Source organism: Dermacentor silvarum, chromosome 1, assembly GCF_013339745.2.
Source record: "Dermacentor silvarum isolate Dsil-2018 chromosome 1, BIME_Dsil_1.4, whole genome shotgun sequence".
NCBI classification, from domain to species: Eukaryota; Metazoa; Arthropoda; class Arachnida; order Ixodida; family Ixodidae; genus Dermacentor; species Dermacentor silvarum.
The window spans coordinates 222,152,361-222,175,901 of NC_051154.1; the positions used below are offsets into that span (position 1 = coordinate 222,152,361).

At 44.1% G+C, this 23,541-nt stretch overlaps 1 protein-coding gene across 2 annotated transcripts in view; it reads right to left on the bottom strand.

Moving 5' to 3' along the window:
* Positions 1 to 23,541, bottom strand: part of LOC119436803 (uncharacterized) — a 125,674-nt gene that overhangs the window by 101,576 nt on the left and 557 nt on the right. For both annotated transcript variants that reach the window (XM_037703793.2, XM_049659997.1), the window contains exons 2-8: positions 22,220 to 22,297; positions 21,661 to 21,727; positions 21,486 to 21,592; positions 18,698 to 18,841; positions 13,400 to 13,532; positions 4,479 to 4,582; positions 807 to 877 (exon numbers count right to left, since the gene is read on the bottom strand). In XM_037703793.2, coding sequence (XP_037559721.1) covers positions 807 to 877; positions 4,479 to 4,582; positions 13,400 to 13,532; positions 18,698 to 18,841; positions 21,486 to 21,592; positions 21,661 to 21,727; positions 22,220 to 22,284 — 691 coding nt within the window. In that variant the 5' untranslated portion in view covers positions 22,285 to 22,297. The remainder of the gene's footprint in view (positions 1 to 806; positions 878 to 4,478; positions 4,583 to 13,399; positions 13,533 to 18,697; positions 18,842 to 21,485; positions 21,593 to 21,660; positions 21,728 to 22,219; positions 22,298 to 23,541) is intronic.

A 23,541-nucleotide genomic window follows, 5' to 3' on the forward strand; every position in this document is an offset into this window, starting at 1 on the left:
ATGTTTTGGAAATACAGTGAGCACGAACGCAGCCAGTGACTGAGTACTACATGAAAGGGACAATGTTCTACTGAATAGCTAGCAGCAGATGAAAGACAGAAAAATTCTCATATGAGAGTCTGTACCACAGACATGGAAATATATACTAGCACTGACTAAGGCATGCAGGGAAAGGGATTACCAGCTCACTCCGTCACCTAACCAAACTTCAATAGCAGCTTGCAAGCGTACCTTTTCCTGCATTCCATTATTATTATTCTTTTTTGCATGTCTGAAAACAAGTACTTTTGAGCCACATCAAAGAAAAACCTGATGCTTGCGAGACTGCATACAAAGGGAGCTCTTTCAATATCTTCTCTTAGCTGCAAACTTGATTCTTCCAAACCATAAATCTTCAATGACAATATTGTGTGTAGCACGGTCTTCTGTTGCATCTCTCCTATGCGACACCTGCTTGCCATCAGTGCACCTGCTCCGCCATGCAAACTCATGTTCTGCAGAGTGAGAAATTTAACTATTTCAGCTTCTGCAGGAAGCTGCATCGTGCCCACAGTGCGTGGGATTCTCAGCTGTAGCAGCACTCCACCTTAACTGAGCTGAGCCCAAGTTTTAAAAGAAAGGCTGATGGAAATAACAGCATTATCCCACCTGTTTGGACTAACATTATTCACTTACTAGTTCTAGTGTATTTGACACTGTTATTACACCTTTATCAATTTTTTCTTTCTATTTAGGTGCTCTACCAAGTAAATGACATTTCACTGCAGAGCATTTTAGCTGAACCTGTAAAACATGCATTTTCCTACCTGGCTTTTTTTCTTCATCACTTTCGTCACTAAGTTGCAATCGCTGACTGAAAAGTTGTGGATTTTTCTTGCTGTAAGGAAGATAGAACGATCATTATTATGGAAGCTCACTGAAAGGTTTCGGTAACAACAAAAGGGACAGGCACGTGAAGAAGACTGTAAACAAATTTATTACCTTTAAAATGAAACCATCACAACAAATGGAAGGAAGCATGATGACAAAAAGCCTTATAAGCAGCTGTGTGAGCACATAGAAGGTAGCAATTTGCACCTAAGTGACCGAAACTCTAACCCTTTGCTAACGGAGAAGAAAATCTTTGAAAGCAAGCAAACTACTTGTGGGATTTGAACTCTCGCCCTGTTCAACATTTCTTTTATATGTCAGTGTGTTCACCAAAGCAATTAATGGGACTAGTTGGTTTAAACTGCAGTTAAAGATTAGACCCTGTCATTAAAAATTGAAAGAACAAATAAAAGAAATGGAAGAAGACAAAACAAGAAGCCAGCAGACTTAGCTATTCCTCTAGCTCTGAACTAATATAGAGTAACTCTCATTAACTCGAACTCTGATATCTAAAAAAATTGTTTAAGTCCAAATATTTTTTCTGGCTGTAGTTTCAGCACAGGAGTTTTTCACCTCTTATCCCGAAAAGATTTTGTGCTGGACTCCAGATATCTCGACTTCAAAAGTATCGGGAAAAAGGCAAAGGGGATAGCATCCATAGCTGTCCCTTGCACTCGCTTTTTACCCGGTGGCATCTCGCTGGCCCGAGCCAGACGCCACGCCAGGCTGCGCTACCCACTTTCTTTCCATCTATCACCGCTCATGCGCACTTGCTCGGCTGCTCGCTGCCACTTTGTTGCAGCCTCACGCGGCAGCGGTGAGTTGGCAGTAGGTCTTTTCACACCCTCTAATTTAGGACGCTGTCAGTGATACATCAACGTGGTCACAGCATATTATTCGTGACCTTGGGGAAGATGATCGGCACTTTTAAGCAAGCCCTTTTGAGCCCACGGGCTGCGCCCAAAAGCCAGCATGCGAGCTCACAGCGTTACTGCGAGGTTGCAGCTTGATAGGGACCGTCACTTCATGTGAGGGCAATGGTGAGCTGTAAATGACATGTCACTGGTAGGCATCTGTTACAGGCGTGACAGTTGTTCTCTTCTGTAGTTTCTGTTTACGAAGTTACATTGTCCAGAATTCATTACGATGCAGCAAGCAGCAGCTTTTCGTATGTCTGAAAACAGTCATTCTCGGATGACTGGCTTTAAATGTATATCATTAGGATAAATCGTCCCGACTCCGTGCCAAGCATGTTGTCTTGGCACAGTGCCAGTAATGCCATTAATGCCCGTAGACGCTGACATCTCTCTAGTGCTGATGCACATGAAATTGACCGAAAATATTACTAGCGGTATTTTGGAAACTCTGCACATGGTCTATACACGGCCAGAGGGCTCCTATTTTCGAGATGTCACCTATCTCGGAACTCCGCTTATCCCAAAATTTTCACCACTTTTTACAGCTTCACGTAAATGGGAGTTTACTATACTGCAAGAGCAGTTACTCATCCAACTACCTGCAACACCCCAAACTTTGTGCAAGACTTGTACAATTCTGCACAAACTATGCAAAAATTATGAAGACGCAATGATAACGATGACAACAGTGGCAGCATGACAAGGGCACATTGCTGACTGATATCCGAAACAATGAAGAGCAGTCATTGCAAGGAAACACTGAAAATGACTGCTGTGCAAGCATACTGCAATGAGGTCACATCGAATGCATTACTGAGCTATAATCCAGAAAGCTCTCGCAGCGAACACCTCCATCTTCTCAAAAACAACTTTGTTGCAACACAGTAAAATTAGTAAAATAATAATCCACTGAGGCATAGATCTGGCTCACTCAAAAAGTAACACCAAAAACGATTACTGCCAGAACTACAGACTAGAGTGGCTGTTAATATTTGTGAAACGGCTCACATTTAAAAACCAAACTAAATTATGCGGTTAACATCCTGAAACTGCAGTGGGTCATGAGGCGACGCCGTAGTAGAGGGCTCCAGATTTATTTTGTCCACTTAAAATTCCTTAATGTGCACGCAAGCGTTATTGCATTCTGACTCGACTGGAACGTGGCGACGGTGGCAGCGGCCGGGAAAAGGACCTGTGACTGGACCCATTCAATATAATTGGCCCACATTTCATTCATTCAATACAGCAATGTCTACATGTGCAAACTACTGCTTCAAGATGAACACTGGCTGCATTAAGAGGCCTAACCTAGAGGGTCGTCATCTCGCCATCATGGCCAAAGCTTGTAACACTAGGAAATCTTTCAACGCGAGTTTGGAGTGCAGCATCCATTGCTTAAAATCGTGGATATAGTACGGCGTTTCCAGCGTGCATGCAGGCAGCCCGGCGATGTCGGATACGTTACACCGGCGTCGCCAGGATCATCTAAATTTGCCCCCCATATAATTCGCCGCATTGATTGTGGCCCGCAGCAGCACGGTGATCAGCTATTGTTGCAACGGATGTGCACATGTGTGCAGCAAGCGAACACTATCGTATTTGGTGGAGGCGCAAACTCTGCAAGCTCACTTCAGTGCATCCGAACTGTAAGCCAGTGCCACCGCTCACACTGACTGTGGTAGACGCTAGACTGTACAGTTTTAAATTTTCCCTTGTGTAGTGCAACTGACGATGTGCGTGCTGCCAATGTACTCGCACGAGCTAACATAAAGAGAACATTTCGTTTGACCTTCGGAAATTGTGTGATTTCCGTAGAGCTAGGTGCGAAAGGAAATGTGCTACTCATGCCACTGGGTGCAAAGAAACACCCGCATGTAGCTATCTAGTATACTGTTGCACAGCTAAGGGATGAGACACCTCTGGAGACACTGTGAACTCAACCATAAGTTGAGGGATAGCCTTAAGAGTCTGGCGTGTCATAGGCTCCACAATCACAAGTAGTGGACGTCTACATGAACATCCAAAATCAAATTCAAACTGTGTGCCCCAGCGACGTTTAGAAGTGGAGCGTTGCGGGCCTGCTCCGCTTCACCATGGCCCTTGCAGTGCAAGGTGTGGAAGAATCGGCGGGAGCACTGCGAATGGGATCAAAGGCTATCTTTGCCAATACCTCCACTTCTGCAGACCGCATTGAAGTACTTCTTGCGGCAAAGTGTATATGAAGTAGTATAGTCTATTTTAACATTAGATGCATTTCTCAACTTCGATAAGAAGTGGTTTAGGGCCCCTTTAAAAACAAAGCCCAAATAAAAATGCTACATGCCACCAGTGAGTACCATACCGATGAGAACAATATTTCATATTTGTTAGGGCCATTGCAATTGTCTCAAATTCTTCAAGCACATGTGTATATGAGTACACCGTGCTCATATACACATATACACACTTCAGACCACAGAAGCAGATCTGGAGCATCCACTGAGACTGCAGGTGCCACGCAGAACTCAAAAGTTAGGATCGTGCAACGGAAAGCACATGCCAATTTATAACTGACTCATGATCTCACCTGCTGCATCAAATCTCAACAAATAGTTGAAGTTGCACAACAATTTTCGTCCTCGGCAACCTAACTGAGAAAACAAAGCTAACTGCACTGTAGTGAGAATAAACATAAAGGTGTTCAATGCTTACCATTTGCGAAATAATGGGGGAGTCGTTATGTTCTTTGAAGAAAATCCTTGTCCAGTACCTTTAGAGCCCCATTTACTTGAATGACTTGAAAGCTTGGATCCAGTCTGGTAATTCAAGACGAAAGCCATCAAAGAAAAAAAAATTATATTTGTTCCAAGACTGCTTACTGACTGACTTACAGCTTGAACAATACAGAAGACAAAGATCTGCATTCAAGTGGGCTAAATAGAACCTGGCACCTGTCTCATGATTACCAGCAATGTCTTGTACATGGCTAGTACAAATGCTAAATTTAATTTCTCTCTTGTACTAGCAGAATGAAGTGTAGAGAATGAAACACACATAAGCCAGGGATAGTACTCTTAAGCTTTATCTTTAAACCCCAAGTATGAAATATTACCCAAGTGATGGTATTGGGTGCTGTACGCACTATGAGTGTTTTTTATTGCATGTTTCGTCACATCATTTCAGTGCTCTTAAGGGTTGTGTATGTTGCAGTAGACTGGTCTTGGTGCACTGGGCTGTCAGGATTTTTGCTCTTTCGCGATTGCGGGGACCACACTGCCGTCCTGGGAGAGCCTTCACCCACTTACATGGGGCTACACCCACTTGGTCTCTGTGGCCTTTGAAGGGAAGGCAGGGGTTATGGGAGGCATGGTTGAAGTGCACTGAAAGTTGTTCTGGTATGTTTTGTAGCAAGGGAATATGCTTCTTACCAGATATGTGTGCGTAGGAGTATTTTTTCTTTCTTGCGTATATGTTTGTTCTTGTTACTTTAGTTTGATGGCATTGAATGTCATCGGTGTTCTTGATTTCGCTTGTATTACTGCTTGTATATTTAGGTAAAATTGGTAGGGCAAAGATCTACGCTGTATTTAGCATATCTAAGCGATATATATATATATATATGTATAAACTGCCCTGTCCGCATACAAGCACGCATGCTTAAGTGGACAGGTAAAGGACTGATGTGCAATGTGATATGATAACAAACAGTAATTACTAACTTACTAACCAACATGTTATTTTGCTGCAGAAACACTCAGATCCTAATTAAAACTTGCCAACACAGAGAAAATAGAATTTGACATAACATAAAGCAAGGGAAAAAAAAAACAACTAACACTGAGAATATGTGACCACTGAGCCCAGAGAAGTAGACACTCATCAGCTGAAGTGCTCCCACTTTGGAGCTTAGGCAGTTGCTCCTTTACAGTATACAAATACTTCAATAGAGAGAACTCCCCAAACCACTGCCTTATTGCAACAGCTTTACCCAGGCATGAAAGCAGGCCTGTGCTTAGCATCTTCAAAGATGATAAGCTGTGTTATTTTTACAATATATTTTACTTTGTTACCCACAGCACCTACATGGCATTACAGCAAAGGGAAGGAGGAGGAGGGGGTAGAAAAAATGTCAGCCGATGTAAGTAGCACAACCAATAGAAAATAGTGTGTCACACAAAAATGTAGAATGGAAAAAAAAAGGAAAGCAAAAGCAAACAAAGCGAAGAACAATGTTGATGCTAGTGGAAACAAAAATCAAGGGTATCAATAATATCTTGGCAACCTCATCAAAAAAACGGAGAGAAATCATCCGAGTAAACTTGAATTGAAAGCTGCAGCAGGCAACTTACATTATAGTTATTCATTGATAAATAAGGGTCCTATGGACTTTGTGGAGTGACATGCCATAGGAAACACTAGCTTATGCAGAGCCCCTCACACGCTCTCATAATGCACGAGTAGAAGCAGCTTCCGTACACAGATATAAATCTTGCAGAGTTGTTTAGCAAAATCAAGTAAAAAAAAAAAAAAAAAATGTTTCACTAGTATGGTTGCTCGCATTTGCCAAATACATGAAGTAAACAAGAGAGGTCACTTGTGCTAGTCCTATGCTTAAGCACATTATTGTCCCACAAAACTCAACATGTGTCACGTTCAAGTTACATTGTCTTTTAAGTAAGACGTATGAAGCCAATAGTGCAGCTACCATATCTTCCCATGCATTACCCACTTTCATATCAGGAAGCCTGCTTAGTATACGGTGAAACTGCAGTCAAATCTCGATAATTCGAACCCAAAAATTGTTTAAAAATACAGTTGAACCAAATTATAACAAAACCGGTTTTAACACCATATGGGATAGATAGATAAACTTTATTAGAAAAATAATTAGTTTTGTGTTGCCCCAAATTGCCATGCGGGATATACAGCAATGAACAATCGATGCACCATAAACTTTTTTATGCTTTCTATGGTAAAATAACCTGCTTACTACAATGCTCCGATGCGGGGTTATCGGTTATAACAATTAAATCTGGCTACTGGGTGTGTGCGCTGAAAGGAAAAAAAAAAAACGCAACATCCTTGGTTAAAGAAAGAAAACGCGATTCTCTGCCCCACACTGCATGGTCTGCCTTCATAACATTGCCAACCTTGCATGCCCGGGCCTCTCCCGTCTACCTTCCACCCTTTAGTCGACGTTGGTGGGGTAGAAGCGAGACGGAAGAGGGGCATCGAAGGCGTGCCTTGCGGGGTGTGCGAAGTGGCTCGCATTTTTTTTTTCTTTTCTCGGATTTCACTTTCGTTTTCTTTTCGGCACACACACCCAGCAGCCAGATTTAATTGTTATAACCGATAACCCCGCATCGGAGCATTGTAGTAAGCAGGTTATTTTACCATAAAAAGCTTAAGGATTTATGGTGCATCGATTGTTCATTGCTGTATATATTTAATTATACACATTTAATTGCTATAGCTAATAATGGGGCATCGGAACATTGTACAGTATAGACCACTTATAACGTAACCGCTTATAGTGCAGGACCGGATATAGTGCGGTCTTTTCAGACTCCCGTTAATTTTCCCATAGTACTCCATGTATACACGTATCGCTTATAGTGCAGTTGCAGGAAACGAAATACCGGTTACAGTGCAGCTGCCTGGGAGTACGGAAGTCGGCGGAGACGGCAAACGCTCCCCTCAAACGGGCGCCCCAAGGAGTGCTCGAGGAAGAAAGAGAGACGAAGTGGAGGAGAAGGGCACGTGGTGCGAACGAACAGCCAGTAAGGCTGAAACCAGAATCGTGAGTGCGAGTCGTGAAATATCACGGCACGCATAGTGAGCGAGGGCCACGAAACTGCTAACGCCGGCCAACACTCGCTTCACGATAACGGCAGTAAACGAAACTTCAGGGAGCGGGCGGCGCCGGCACAGGCGAAGGGCGCACGCGGAGACCGTGGAATGTGAGGGAGGAGGGCGGCGAGGAAGCGGATTTCGCCTCGGCAACTCCGCCGCTTCGGTGGCTCCCCTCGCCCTCCCTCGTAGCTCCCTCACTTGCACCGTGCACGCCCGCCGCCGTGCAGGCGCCGCCGCTTCAGCCGGCCCGGCGCCAGCTCTCCGAAGTTTTGTTTTCTGCCGTTATCGGGAAGCGGGCGTTTGCCGGCGTGGGCAGTTTCGTTGGCTGGCCTGGGACAGCGCCGCTGCTTCCCTCTGCGCCGTAGCCGCAGCGTGCAAGGTCAACACGTGACTAGAAAGTAGAGGAAGCATAAAGGAGAAAGAAGGGTTCACTGCCATTTTCTACGCGCGGCTGCAGTAGCGTGGCTGAGACATCGGCACGTACACGCATCTTCCGGCGCAACGCAGAATCGGCTTCCTTGCCATTTGAGAGAGGGTGAAATTTCCGCCGCGTTTTTTTTCTTCTTTTTTTTTTTTTGTTCGCGCGCGAGATTGAGGGGTCTCTCTTAAGCTTTTACTCTATGGCGGTGCCGGAGCAATGCCGGTTGGAGGCGCCGCCGCGTGAATTATTTCAAATTGACGAGATTCCACTGTAAATTGAATGCAAACGTTCTAGCCGTATTCCTCGACTGTTCGCATACACGTGGCGGCTCGGTGCACATGTTTTGCATATGTGCGGGCCTTGAAAATTGCTGCTTTGGTTATAGTGCGGTACCGCTTATAATGCGGATATTCGCGACTCCGGCGGCTTACGTTATAAGCGGTCTACGCTGTAGTAAGCGGCTTATTTTACCATAGAACACACACAAAAGTTCACGGGGGGGCAACCGCTCATTGTTACAGGCGAGTATTGTTAAAGGGTTCCTGAACCACTCCTCAGGCTTGGTGAAAAAACGCAGTCTGCGGAAAGCATACCGCTGCTGTGAGCATCTCAGCTAAATTTTGCAGTGGTGCGCAGTGCGTGGAGCTCACAAGCGAAGCATTCTTTTCAAACACTCTTTTTAACAGAAGCCTTCTCACTCTTTTCGGGCACTATATTTCATCATCTAGCATATTCCCATATGCAGCTGCTATTGGCTAATAGCTGACATCACTCAAGAAGGGTGTTTGGATCAGTGCGCTTCTCCCTACTATTACTGTGTATATTTATTGATGCAGTTTAATGAAAAGGCTGAAGTAGGGGAAAATCTGCTTTCAAATTTTGATAAGAATTACGTACCTCCAGAAGAAGTGAACTATCGCCTGCTCACACTCGGCTGCGATCACCTGCGTAGGAACTAAACTTTGACCAGACTGCTTATTGGTGTCATAGCCACCGGGTCTCACTAATTTTAATTAGTTTTAAATGCTCAACTAGCCTCGAACCATGCGACCACACATATGCTTGCCAGCACACTCGCTCCTAGCATCTCCTGGCTAGATGTCTTGGCAGACTTTACTTCAAAATGTGCAAGGTTGATGTGGCTGCTATCCTTCGGTCCAGCTGGTGCAGGAAAAAGCCGGTCCACACCACGTAACACGGCCAAACAGGAGAATATGAGCACGAGTGCGTACTCAAGCCCCATCGTGCACAAAGCAAACACTGCGTAGCTACCGCAGTCACCGCGACATACTGCGGCTAGCCGAGGACAACCGCGCTTGGCGAGTCTTCGGCATTCAGAAATAGTGGCACCTACGTGAGCATCTAAAATCAAATTCAAACTGTGCGCCATGGTGACATTCAGTAGGTGGAACGTTGTGGGCACGCCCCACTCCACTGTAGCCTTCGCAGTGCAAGACATTAAGGAAGGAGCCGGAGCACCACGAAGGGAATCATACACGACCTTTCATTGCCAATAACTCTGCTTCTGCTGAATGCATTGAAGTACATTTTTGTGGCCAAGTATTTCTGAAATAGGCTATTTTAACGTCAAATGCATTTCTCGACCTTGATAAAAAGTGGTTCAGGGCCCCTTTAGAAACAGTAATGCTATAAGCAGGTTCGACTGTACTTCTTTCTGTCCAATTGAAATGTTTGAATGTTTGTCCCCTGTACTTGTTTTCCTTCAACTCGGTCATAATGATTATCGGTTATATAACAATTATCGATTATAACCAATGAAATTTTCTTGGCAATTGAATATTGCTATAAGTGGATTCGCCTGTAGATGGAGTTTGAATTTAAGGAAGCTCATTGAATGGAGGATTTATGTGCAGTGCTGTGTTAGACAGTGGAGGTGCACTAGGCTAACACGAGTGACATGTTTCGAAAGTGTGCCATCACGGCAGCATGGCACGTGCAGCTGTGAGGCCACTCTTCTTGGCAATATTTTCATGGCTGCGAAACCGCAACTCAAGGCAAAATTCCCATACAAGCCACACCTCGTCCTTACTGTTTAAATTTTTCGTATTTTTTGTGCGGGCTACTAATGTCATAATAAGATACTCGCAATCGGAGATGGGAGCACTGCACTGCCAGGTCTGAAGCGCAACCGCGCAAGTTGCCGTCCGAAAAAGCTCTGAAGGCCTGCCAGTACACTTACGAGGCATATTGGTGCTCGTACTGTGACAGGACACGGCAGGTGCAAGCGTGTGCAATTAAGAAACATACTGTGTCCTGTGACAATTGCCCCTTCCCACTCCCGTTATGCTTCATCGCAATACTTCGCGTATGCTTCACCGCGTAACACTTCTGTATTGAGGCGAAGCTGACTTTTGGGAACCGACACTACGCAACGCGCCGTGATTTCCGAGCTTCCAAGCCAATCGCGAGGATTACAAAGGCGGAGTCCGTGCCTTTGCTGACAGCAGCGAATTATTTCAATGAAAAACACGGCCGGAACGGCAAGAAGCTTAATAGCAAACGTCGAAGCAGCTAGGCCTAGCGCTGCCGTGGTGGGGCTGCCGAAAATCTGCGTGCGAGAGCACCAGTTCGAGGCTGCGAGATAATCAAAATGGCGGCGGTGGTGGCTTTGATTAATGCCATTTCAGACCTGCGGTCATGGCACAAAGTCAGGAAAATCAGACGTCGAAGGGTTCTTCCGTCCGAAATTTGCGACGTTCTTATACATTGACTTTGGGGTACGTGATCGTGCCGCGACGCCGTACAAGTTATCGGGCATGTAGGACATGGAGGCACCGCTTGGGAGCAGTTTTGGCGCAATAATGCCTTTTGGAGCACGATGGTGCAGGAAAAGTGGATTGGCACAGCGTGGCGCAAATGGCGCAGCACTTCCACCCCTGCTTTATATACTAAAAAAAAAAATCCACTACCCTTGCTTTTATTTCGCACAAAATAAGCTTGGAAGCTGCAATTTTCATCTTTTCGTGACTGATAAGCACTCGTAGCGGCAACGGCGTTTCAACTTTCTTCACAGTGCGGCAACGGTGTGAGACACGCATCTTTATCCGAGTATACATGCTAAAATTTTTACTACCATGCGCACACCCCAATTAAGTTTTTTACTTTTTATTTTTTTGCCAGTGAGCTGTCCAGCAACTAACTGTCTATTGCGTGTAACTTGTAAGGTAATAAAAAAGCGTGAACAGATTTTGTGGTTCCCGCAAGGTTCCCACTGATGACTATGACAATGCGAACTTCACTGCTTCGTTTCGGCACGGCCGGGCTCGACTGGCGCGCGCGCTCGCTTCTTACGGCCTTCTCACCTGTCGGGGAAACAATGGGAGAGTTTCTCAGCACGTTTCGCCACTTGTCAGCAGTAGGGGCGCTGCGACCCTGACCCTTCTAGGGTGCCTCGATGCCCAGCGCCGCTGGCATCGAGGCGCCCTAGACCCTTCCTCCCCTGCTCCGCGTGCATGCACTTGCCTTCGCCTTGCCTTCGCGCTCACACGATCGTTTTCCCGCGCATTTTATTGGGTGCTCTGTCAGTGTTGTTCAGTATGCAGTAATTTGTGGGCTCCTGAAGACGGTTGTACAGCCTTTAGTACAAGCGGCCACAACCAAGACTTGGCGCCGTTCATTGCACATCGGTATATAACTGCTATGTGATGGTGTATTGTTGTGTTCCGTGTTGCAAGTCCCGTTCCGGGAAAACACCCGGTGTTTCTTTTCACCAGTTTCCAAGCAATGAGTTTCTAGCTTAAGTTTCTAGCGCTTTTGGACAAGATAATTTTTTTTTTTTCGATAAAGCGTCCGGACACCTGCCACGCAGGAAGAGCAGTCCAGCCTTATTTACAACGCGCTCCCATCTTGAGCTGCCCTGAAGGTGTTGACGACAGCCATGTGAGACTATCCACAAATCTAATTGCTGAGAAGTTTCTGAGAATACTCCTTGTAAATCACTCAAACCAACTGACTGACGAAAACGACAAGCTTTAGGCCTATGTACACAAGCCACCAAGGAAACACTTTAGATTGTAATTGTGAATAAGACACATTTGTGAGCTACTGTGTCCGCAAGAGTTTTCACCTGAAAGTACGGCAACCATTGTAATACCCTTGTCACACGGCACGTGTAATGTCATTCGCAGCAAATGAGATTAAGTGTTAATGCCATTTTTGTTGCTTCTACACGGGCATAGTGAATAACATTCACAGCTAATGGCATTCGCCCATTGAATAAGTTTCCCGAACTCATTCACGCGCGACTTGTGTAATCTCGACGAAAGGGGCTTGGCAAAAAACTGCAAAATCGATAAGTTAAAATGAAGTGTAATATATTATCAAATAACCATCCAATGTTTACCATTGTATTGCTAACAATATAGTCAAAATATGTAAACAAGAAGCACGATTTGTAAGGTCTCGTTATCATAGCAGCCTGCCGAAAAACAATGCCATGAATTGCGAATGCCATTTTGTTTACCCGTGTAGACTGGGAACACAAGACCGTAGTGACATTCGGTATGAATGTCATTTACTGCAAATGGCATTGCATGTGCCGTGTGACAGGGGTATAAGTGCATACGAACAAAAAATATTTATTTTCATTCCTCAATATGCATATGCGTTTGATGGCGGAGAGCTGTTCTCCCGGCACATGCATCTCCATGTTCCCCAGTGAAATTAAAGAAGCTCGATGTATTAATACCGTTACACTGCATGCATTTATAAGAAGCCTAGATGAACCATTTACACGTCCTCTACAATTAGGCGACTTGTTCTTGAATGGACGGTGAGGTAAGAAGCGCGCCCGACCCCATCTTCCAGCGTTGCGCGCGCTGCACAGATCAGTTGGGAACAGCTGAGGACCTTAAGCAGGGTGGTCGCAGCGCCCCCCACCAAGCAGCGGCGATAGGCAAGAACTAGCCCCGATGCGAAGGCCGTAAGAAGCAAGCGCGCGCGCCAGTCGAGCCCGGCCGTGGTTTCGGTTGGATACTTTTGCAAGTCTGCGCTTTATACGCTACGGCAGTCATCTGGATTAACTGGTGCAAGACCAAATATAATGTCCAAATTAACGAGACTGATGTATGTAATTAAATAATGCATACGCTTGTTGGGACCAGAGGGAAAGTCCAAATTATTTATGCAATTTCCCAAATTAATGATAACGAGATCTTACTGTACTTGCTTGGCTGTAACCGATATCGTCTGAGAACTTGCACTTTTGGTTTCATTACAGCAGTAGAATACTCAATTAAATAAAGCATTTCATGCCAAATTTTATATTTACTTGGTTATATCCATGTTCGTTATCAAGGCTCGAACCTATATATGAGGACATCTGTATAATTTCACTTACAGTGGAAGCGCATGTTCCAACGACTGAAACAGGTGATGGCTGAGGTGTGAAGCTAGCAACAGCCGCAAAAGAAGCCTTCAGGCCAGACAGGCTGGCTGAATTTTTTTCCAGAGAACCCCGCAGCCACTGCAGACTGCAATGACAAAAGATAATATGCATCTATGTGTGAATATAGAGTACAGTCAAATATAACTTCTGCAAAGATCACGTGAATGAACCTTAGATAAACTTTTGTAAGGTAACTTCTTCCACCTAAACTCCACAGTATTCACCATTACTACAGCTCAACAAACTTCAGTTGCACAACTTTAACTTATACAAATCTTTTCTGTTACACTGCCCTACATTTTCCTGGATCAGTATTGCAATTTTTGTCTCGTAGTAATTCATTTTGGAAGTGTGCAGGCCACACTATAGCTCCAGTAAACCTTCATCATGGTCTCAGTGGTGATCACCAAAAGTGTGTTCCAATTCTGTCCAGCATAGGAGACATTCTACACTGACAAATAAGACAGCTTCGAGCCTGAGTAATGGAACGCTTCAGGAAGATGCCTCTGTGACGACGCCACCTCTGTGTCTTCAAACAAAAGTCATGTAAAAAAAATTAATAAAGCTAGGAAAAGCATATATACTGTGAGCATAAAAGGGAAAAATTGCGCTATACTATGAACTTTCTTTAAAGTCAGGTTAACAGCGCAAGGCCACCAGAGGGGACAGAAGAGAGAACAGAGCGCTGAAAAGTTTATTTTATTTTGAGAAAGCATCGTTATTTATACAGTAACACAATAGCACACCAACCATGCGCAGAACGCCACGACAAAGTCACACAAAAGTCAATGTGGAGATAGCCCAAGGTATCTGATCCCCTAGTCAGTGAGAGCGACAGAGGGGCAACCATTCTTTAAACGTAGAATTTCTCCCGCATCGATTATCTCACGTGTAACACGGTCTGTGTTTTGCGACAATACTACATGTTTTAAATCTTGGCCTGCATCCACATGCGCAGCAGTGGGCAGAAAGCCAGCCCTGTTTTGTGCGGTCTACATTGTACTTGTGTTCCTTCAGCCTTTCATTTATGCAGCAGGCCCGTCTGTCCGATATAATATTTGAGACGATGAGCAACATGAGAACAAGGTGAGAGCAGGAGCCAACGTTTCGACAAGTGGACTTGTCTTCTTCAAGGCGACATATGCTCTCCTCGGCACAGTATATATATAGGCAGGGTTCTACTAAAGGGAAGAGAAGGTAAGGCGGGTGGGTGAGGTAACGAGCGAGAGTGTGTTTGCGGCGAGGGTGATATATTTGCCACAAGACAAGGGAATCCGGTATACGACGTTCTTTGCAATCCATAGATTTTTTTTTGGTGTGCGATAAGGCACTCTCGTTTGGGCCTGGATGCTGGGACGATCATTTTGCATAGGTTACCTAGTTTTTCCGGGGCAGAGAACACAACTTTGACGTTTACATGCTGAGCGACCTTTTTCAGATTATGCGCGATTCTATGCATGTACGGAATTACTGCAATTTTTTGCCTATCCCAAGTTGGTCCATCTGGATTTACATTTACCACTGACAAAGATTTGTGCAGCAGGCCTTCAGCAACAGAGACCTGCACAAAGATTCGGTAGCCTGCCGAAGTTAACCTCTCAGATTGCTCACGAAAACTATCAGCCATTTTGTGTTTGCAGGATTTTCTTAGGGAATTATTGAAACATGAACTAACAATGCCACGTTTTATAAGTTTAGAATGTGCGGAGTTAGAAGGAAGAAGAGGCTTGTTACCACGTGGGTAGTACATCCAGCAAGAATGCCTTTCGTGCAAAAATAGCTGGACATCAAAGAACCTTATTACACCATTCTCGGAAAATTCATGGGTTAGTTCAAGTGGTCTAAACCATTTGCTCACTGTGTCCAGAACTAAAAAGCATCAGACTTCTACGAGCTGGCATCAGTGTTAAGAAAAATTTAAAAGTCGTCAACATATCTAAAAGCAGCTAAGTCGTTAGTGTTAATGACCGCATCCGAAACAGATCTGTCAAGTTTTGATAAAAACAAATCACTGATGATGGGAGCGATGCATGATCCGATGCAAATGCCTTCTTTTTGAAGATGAGCTTTAGCATCCCAATAGATGTACGTCGACTGAAGATATAGCAAAGTAATTCTAAAAAGCCTTTTCTTGCAATTCTTATCTTGCAGAAAAACTTAAATTGTTTAAAAGTGGATGATCAGTTTCTTGTAACAAACTCTGATGTGGTACAGCAATTTGTCAGCTCATGATGCAATGAAAGGCTGTTTGCCTTTTCAATTGACGTTAAGGACCTTTATTATTCTATACCACATGACTCCCTATTTCACTGCATTGATGAATGCATTAATGAATTTGGCCCTTCTAAGTTCCAGACTCAGTCTGGCATCAGTGTCGGCAGCTTTTTAGAATTACTTTGCTTTTATCTTCAGTCGACATATATCTATTGGGATGGTAAAGCTCATCTTCATAAAGAAGGCATTTGCATCGGATCATGCATCGCTCCCATCATCAGTGATTTGTTTAAAAAAAAAACTTGACAGATCTGTTTTGGATGCATTCATCAACACTAACGTCTTAGCTGCTTTTAGATATGTTGATACTGATGCCAGCTCGTACAAGTCTGATGCTTTTTTAGTTCTGGACACAGTGAGCAAATGGTTTAGACCACTTGAACTAACCCATGAGTTTTCCGAGAATGGTGTAATAAGGTTCCTTGATATCAAGTTATTTTCGCACGAAAGGCGTTCTTGCTGGATGTACTACCCACGTGGTAACAAGCCTCTTCTTCCTTTTAACTCCGTGCATTCTTAACTTATAAAACACGGCATTTTTAGTTCATGTTTCAATAATTCTCTAAGAAAATCCTGCGAACACAAAATGGCTGATAGTTTTCGAGAGCAATCTGAGAGGTTAACTTCGGCAGGCTACCGAATCTTTATGCAGGTCTCTGTTGCTGAAGGCCTGCTGCACAAATCTTAGTCAGTGGTAAATGTAAATCCAGATGGACCAACTTGGGATAGGCAAAAAATTGCAGTAATTCCGCACATGCATAGAATCGCGCATAATCTGAAAAAGGTCGCTCAGCGTGTAAACGTCAAAGTTGTGTTCTCTGCCCCAAAAAAACTAGGTAACCTATGCAAAATGATCGTCCCAGCATCCAGGCCCAAACGAGAGTGCCTTATCGCATACCAAAAAAAATCTATGGATTCCACAGACAACGTCATATACCGGATTCCCTTGTCTTGTGGCAAATATATCACCCTCGCCGCAAACACACTCTCGCTCGTTACCTCACCCACCTGCCTTACCTTCTCTACCCTTTAGTAGAACCCTGCCTATATATACTGTGCCGAGGAGAGCATATGTCGCCTTGAAGAAAACAAGTCCACTTGTCGAAACGTTGGCTCCTGCTCTCATCTTGTTCTCGTGTTGCTCATCGTCTCAAATATTTTATCGGACAGACTGGCCGCTGCATAAATGAAAGGCTGAAGGAACACAAGTACAATGTAGACCGCGCAAAACAGGGATGGCTTTCTGCCCACTGCTGTGCATGTGGATGCAGGCCAAGATTTTAAAAACGTAGTACCGTCACAAAACACAGAGACCGTGTTACATGTGAGATAGTCGATGCGGGAGAAGTTCGATGTTTAAAGGATGGTTGCATCACCGTAGAGGCTTGGGCTAGTCGGTACATACTCTAGAAGGAAACAGCGTGAAAAAAACACAAGAAGGGAGACACACACCAGCGCTGGTGTGTGTCTCCCTTCTTGTCTTCTTGTGTTTTTTTCGCGCTGTTTCCTTCTAGAGTATGGTTGCATCAGTACCCCCTCTATCGCTCTCACTGACAAGATCAGATACCTCGGGCTATCACCACGTTGAATTTTGTGTGGCTATGTCGTGGCGTTCTGTGCGTGGTTGGTGCGCTATTGTGTGACTATAAATAGCGATGCTTTCTGAAAAGAAAAAACTGTTGGAAGTTCAGCACTCTGTTCTCTCATCTGTCCCCTCTGGTGGCCTTGCACTGTTAACCTGATTTTAAAGCATGTTTTACCAACAAGCCCAATCTTAACACCCTTGATACTGTGAACACTATTTTTTTTTAAAGTTTATTTTAAAGTGAACCTATGAAAAACACAACATACTTACATGAAGCGGATAAGAAAGCATGACTGCATTTTCTTGCAAGCAGACAACCTTCCTGTACAGTTTCCAAGCTACCTCAGTCACCATCTTGTTTGGACAGCAAATACGCCTGCATCATTTTTTACTTGGGTGCTGTCTTCTCAAAGCTGTCTTTTTTGCCGGTTTTACAGAATTGCGATGAGACTTAAGATGGCCGCTGTCCGCTTAGCTGTCTACATATTTAGCCATCTAAGGTGAGTATTGGCACCCAGGACAAGTTAGTTTGGAATATGGAAGGCCACCTACCTCATTCTAGCCATGCCTACAAGCGGACTAAATTGACGCTTTTAATTTGATATTGTACTCACAACTGCAGCCAAAGAAGGATTGCACATGTGCATGAAGGTGGCCTTCATGCACATTGTGCACCAATAGTGCATATTTTGAAGCTACATCTTAAAGAAGTACTGAAAATTTTTGAAGTAGTATAAACTCTACCACACACTTCGCTCATGCAAGAGAATCACACTTAGCAATTACAAAGGCTTGTTCTCAAAAGGCCAGACCTGTTGTCATCAACCTTCTGGTGGCATCATGACCATGTGCAATAGTATTGCTCATAACAAGGGTGGTACGTATCCCCGATCACTTTCGGAGATACTTTCACTTTCGCAAGATTTCGCGTAACTAGAGCCGGACACATTGCTAGCTATGAGCAACAACGTTCCTGGAACAATGCCGAGTACATTGTCTAGCCGCAGTTCCAAGAACACTGTTGCCCATAGGCACTGACGTGTCCAGTGCTGGTCACGTGAAATCTCACGAAAGTGAAAGTATCTTCAAAAGCGACTACCCGAGAACACTGCCCCAAGAGCGCTGTGCATGCTCATTCTGGCTGCACTCACACATGGCAGTCACAGAAATTACAGGAACGGAGCCAGCCATTGTATTGTGACATTGCAACGCATCCACCTCATGGCATGCTGTAAGTGAAACTGGTTTGTAGAAACAAGTGTCATAGTAAATTACTTGTGCTCTGGTTTACAGTGTATGGACCTGCATCCAAAGCAAAAAAAAGAAAAGACATGTCAGGAATATCCTGACATATGTCATAACGGAAATATCTTAAGCACTACAGGACATACCTGGACTGTGAAGGTGGGTTAACTGGAGAAGGTGGCTCCGGAGTCTTTGATTGGACATTGGCAGAGTCTCCTGCAGCTAATGCCATCTGAGATCCAGAAATGCTAGGTGTGCTCTTTTCTGGGCTAGTCCTCATCTTTGAGTCGCTGAAAAAGAAATATAAAATTAGGCACTACTGCAGAACTATCAATGTCACACTGCCCTCTAACCTGATTAACCTGTCAATCATTAAGTAGGAACCCTCCAGCCTACAGAGTAATTAAATTATGAATTGCATTGCTTTCATTTTTATCTTACTTGTAGAAAAATAAGGCTTTATTGCCATCTTCGCATCACTAAAGCATACCTGCCAACCTCGCAACATGAAAATTCGGGAGACCGTCGCGCTAGGGGGGTCAAAGAAGTTTCCACCCCCCCCCCCCCCCCCCAAAAAAAAACATTATGCCGCTGTGCGAAACGGCGCACGTGGTATAGAGTCCATACTTGTCCCGACTCCGCGCAGTGACAAAGCACAGAGACTCAGTCGTGTATGATCTCAGAAATACTTGGAAGACAAGTTACTTATTCTTGGCTTTTGACAGTGCCATCGATCGTTCCAACTAAACTCAGGGAAACAAAGAGTAGTTCGGCATTCGCACTTCACTCAACAACCTGACAAAGCCAACTGGAGCCTAGCCAGCGCACTCACGGTCATATAACGACTGGATTGCTAAAAACACTCGACCCAGCCTGAGACAAGCCAATCCGGCAAATCCAATATGGCAGCGCCCGTCGGCTGCTCGTGTTCGTGGTGGTGCCGGCGATCGCTACCACGATTCACGGTGCATGCTGGTGACGAACTGCTCCCACGCCACTTTTCCGCATGGTTATATTACAGGCCGTAAAGAAAAAAAAAAGTGGTGGCCACTTTTTGGGAGATTTGAGGTCGCGTTCGTACAATCGGCAGATGCAAGAAAAATTCGGGAGGCTTGCGCACAATTCGGGAGAGTTGGCAGGTATGCTGATGTAAAGTGTTATATACTATAAAATATATTATTATTTTTAATACCAACAGCCTACTTCGGTCATACATCAGTATATAACTGACTGAACTCTGCTGTGTGCACATTTTTTATTACCCTGTTTGATTGCATGAGATCTGATTGCCTCTCACTTTATTTTTATTTGTGAACTTCTCAGTTTACTGGAATTCCTGCGCTGACATTGTGAGAGAGCTTCCCCTTCTCATTGTGAACGAGAAGGGGAAGTGAGAAGTTGTGTCCATGAAGAAAAAGTAAATTGCAACTTAAACCCTTCGACTGCCCAGCTTTTTTTTTTTTTTTTTTGCATGTTGGTTTAGTGGATATTTCATGCAACATACCAACTGCTTCTTCGTCGTCACTATGTTAAGATTCTGAAATTACAATGTGTTCATAAATTTTTCATCGGTCATGATGCGACGATCCTGCACCACCGGTTCGCTATGGCTGCCCGGCCGAGACAGAGCCACAGAGCATTGAAACATTTGCTCATCCTAAATCAGAAATTTGCTGTCCCCATACATGGCAGAACAGGTCCGCAATGTTCTTTTTTGGGCAAGTTACTTCTGGAGCATAAAATGCAAAACGCACACTCAGGAGTGGCAGGGGTTATGTCTAAGTTACCACAAGAGTGGCAGTGAAAGGGTTGAAATCGAATGTGCCCATCCCAGAGGCCACATGTAAGTAGTGTTGAACATTGTCAAATTGCTAATCTTAAGCTTTTTGTACTCGTACGCCCAGCTCCCTGCCTATGAAAAGTCTAATCTACAACATTCTTGAGAGTACCATTTGCAGCACACAAATTGTTCAAATCTGGATAACTTTCAGTAGTATAAACAAAGGCAATGGACAGTACGATACTGCCAACTCTCATGCATGTCATAGAATTTATAATGTACAACGGTGGATATATCATATGAAAACGGAACTAACAGAGTTGTAGATATTGAATAGTATAATATATTGTATGAAGTTGAGTATCATTATGAAATGCTGATAGTGTCTTTTTCATGTCCATAGTGTCCATGGGGATAATGTTTAAAGGGGCCCTGAACCACCACTCGGGCTTGGTGAAATAACATAGTCCGCGGGTAGCATACGCTACTCTGAACATCTCAGCCAAGTTTTGCTGTCGTACGCAGTGTGTGGAGCTCGCAAGCGGAGTCGCGAAGTCACCTTTCTCTCAAACGCTCTTGTTTCAACAGAAGCCACGATCCTCACTGTTTTCTGTGTGCTTTATTTCATAATAAAGCCCATTCCAAAGCATGGCTGCTATCGGTCGCTGCAGTCAGCTACACCGCAGCCACCGTGGGGTGCTGCCACGAGTCCACTTGCTAAACGCACTACGGCTCGCTGAGGACAACTGTGTTTGGCTTACGTTTAGCGCGTCGTAGGCACCAAAATCCAAAATGAAATTTGAACTGCATGTCACGGTGACATTTAGTAGGCAGAGCGCTGTGGCCACACCCCCACTCTGCCGTGGCCTTCACAGTGCAAGGCACTGAAGAAGGAATGGGAGCACAGCTGAGGCAGTGTTTGATTTCCAATAACTCCGCTTCTGCTGAACGCATTGAAGTACTTTTTGCAGCAATGTATTTCTGAAATAACCTATTTTCACTTCAAATGTCTTTCTCCACTTCGATAAAAAGTGGTTTAGGGCCCCTTTAAATAAACATGGTTCATACAATTTTCTAAGCACTGTTCCATTTTCATTTATTCCACCCATATACTTTTAATTACAAAAATACTTATGGGAGAAAAAGGAGCTCACAAAGATGACGGGGACCTAAATGAGGATGGCGTCTTCTTCAAGAGGCCAAGTCGTGAGCCAGCACGTGCATCATCTGCTGGCCTGTCCCTTTCGCCAGGTGTCCAATACTGGTCAAAGAACATATTTTTGTTTCGCACAAGAACACTCAACTCACTTGACAAATAAGCTAGCTCACCTTGAACGGATGTTGCAAACTTGACAAAGAACTCATTTTCTTAAAGCCATGATAGGTTTTGGATGACCTGCAAAGAAAGATGTTGGTGCTGAAACATAATCACATATGGACGCAGCCTTCCCAATTGCTGTCAGGCTTATGCCAGCTTTTTCTCACTGGCAAACAATTTTTCTTGCCTCTGAATTGTATGAAAAGGTCTTAGTGACCGGGCAAAACATGCTGTTTCACAAAACAACACTGCAGCAAGGATATCAGGAGTTGGATGCTGCGCTGCATGAATTATTTTACATGGCACTGAATGTTATAAAAAAAAATCTGCTGAAGGCATTATCAGTCTTATCTCCCTCAGCCAGACTAAAGAGTGACCGCGTGCATGTTCCTGTGCAGCAGCACAGTCCAATCGGTTCATACAGCCTCTGGCTTAGCAGCACAACTTTTTGAAACTAATTGGGCCCCTTCCCCCACCCCTACTGTAGAGATGATCAAAACATCAAACAAATGGACAAAGCTTCCAGCTAATAAACCACAAGTACTGACTCAGCCCACCCTACTGTGTTACCTTGGTCGATCACCTGGAAGTGATGAAGAAGCACGGCCTTCAGACAGAGGAGTGGAAGCCTGCATCACCTTGCAAAATCTACAGCCCAAGGGAAGTGTTTGTGGAAAAAGAGAAAAGAATGCATCACTAGACTAGTCAAATTAGTTGTTTTAGCAATACTAAGGACACCTCAATCCCTTTCAATCATTGATAGGAAAGGATGAGTGATGACAATAGTTGCAAAAAAACGAAATTTGTAAAGTATCATTGCAAACAGTTCAGACAAGGTGACACTCTTAAAAAAGTACTCAAGAACACTGAAGTATAAATTTCATGACGATGACAAACTAATGCAAGTGGCCACAAAGCTGCACAAATCATTCAAAATCTTTCTTACAGTCAATGACCTGTGCAACTAGCTGTTGATGACTTGTTCCATTGAAGGTATTTTTGCCGTCAATGGCACAGAATATGTGTCCAGAAGTTACATCGCTGGCTGAAAAACCATATTAAATGTTTCATGACAAAAAAAAAAAAAAAAAAGCAACACAGCGCTTGTGTTGTGTTACATATTCCTTCATTTCTAGCGCGCTGTTGCTTTTTTGCCATGAATCAATACCAACACGCCCAGTTTTCCATCTTCATATTAAATGCTCCGTTAATCCATCTAACACATCTAACACATCTACACAAAACTTTTAGCAATGGTATGACCATCTAACCACATTTAAATCAAGTCATTTGCACTCAGGTATCAATTTTGGTGCTTTGCAGCAGAATGTCTCATCTTAAGCACCAAAAAATGTAACAGCCAATCTAGTCAGATATTAGAAAACACATTAGTAGCTGCGTGCATGATCTTAAGCACCAAAAAATGTAACAACCAATCAAGTCAGATATTAGAAAACGCATTAGAAGCTGCGTGCATGATTGCCAACAAAACGGCACGAACACAAGTTTCAAATTCATAATGCAGCCCCTTGGGCAACATCACGGAACATCCTTTCAACACCTTCACTGTTAGCATGAACACACACATACAAGCACAGCTGGCCAAAAACGAAATGGCCGCACATTCCATACAGCGCTCCTAAAAGTGGCGGATCCATAGCTTCGGATTGCACGCTAAATACTGTCAGCTGGCATGTCTCTGGGCCCGAAATTTCGGGGATACATTTTGACCCGCTGGGGCTTTTTAAGGCACGCCTAAATATATACACAACAAAGGTGCGTGCTATTCACAAAAGTTCAGTGGTAGCAGAAAAATACGAACCACTCATTTTTTTTTTTTTTTTTTTAATGAGTGTTTTAAGCACCCGGACAATATCGAACACACCATCGGA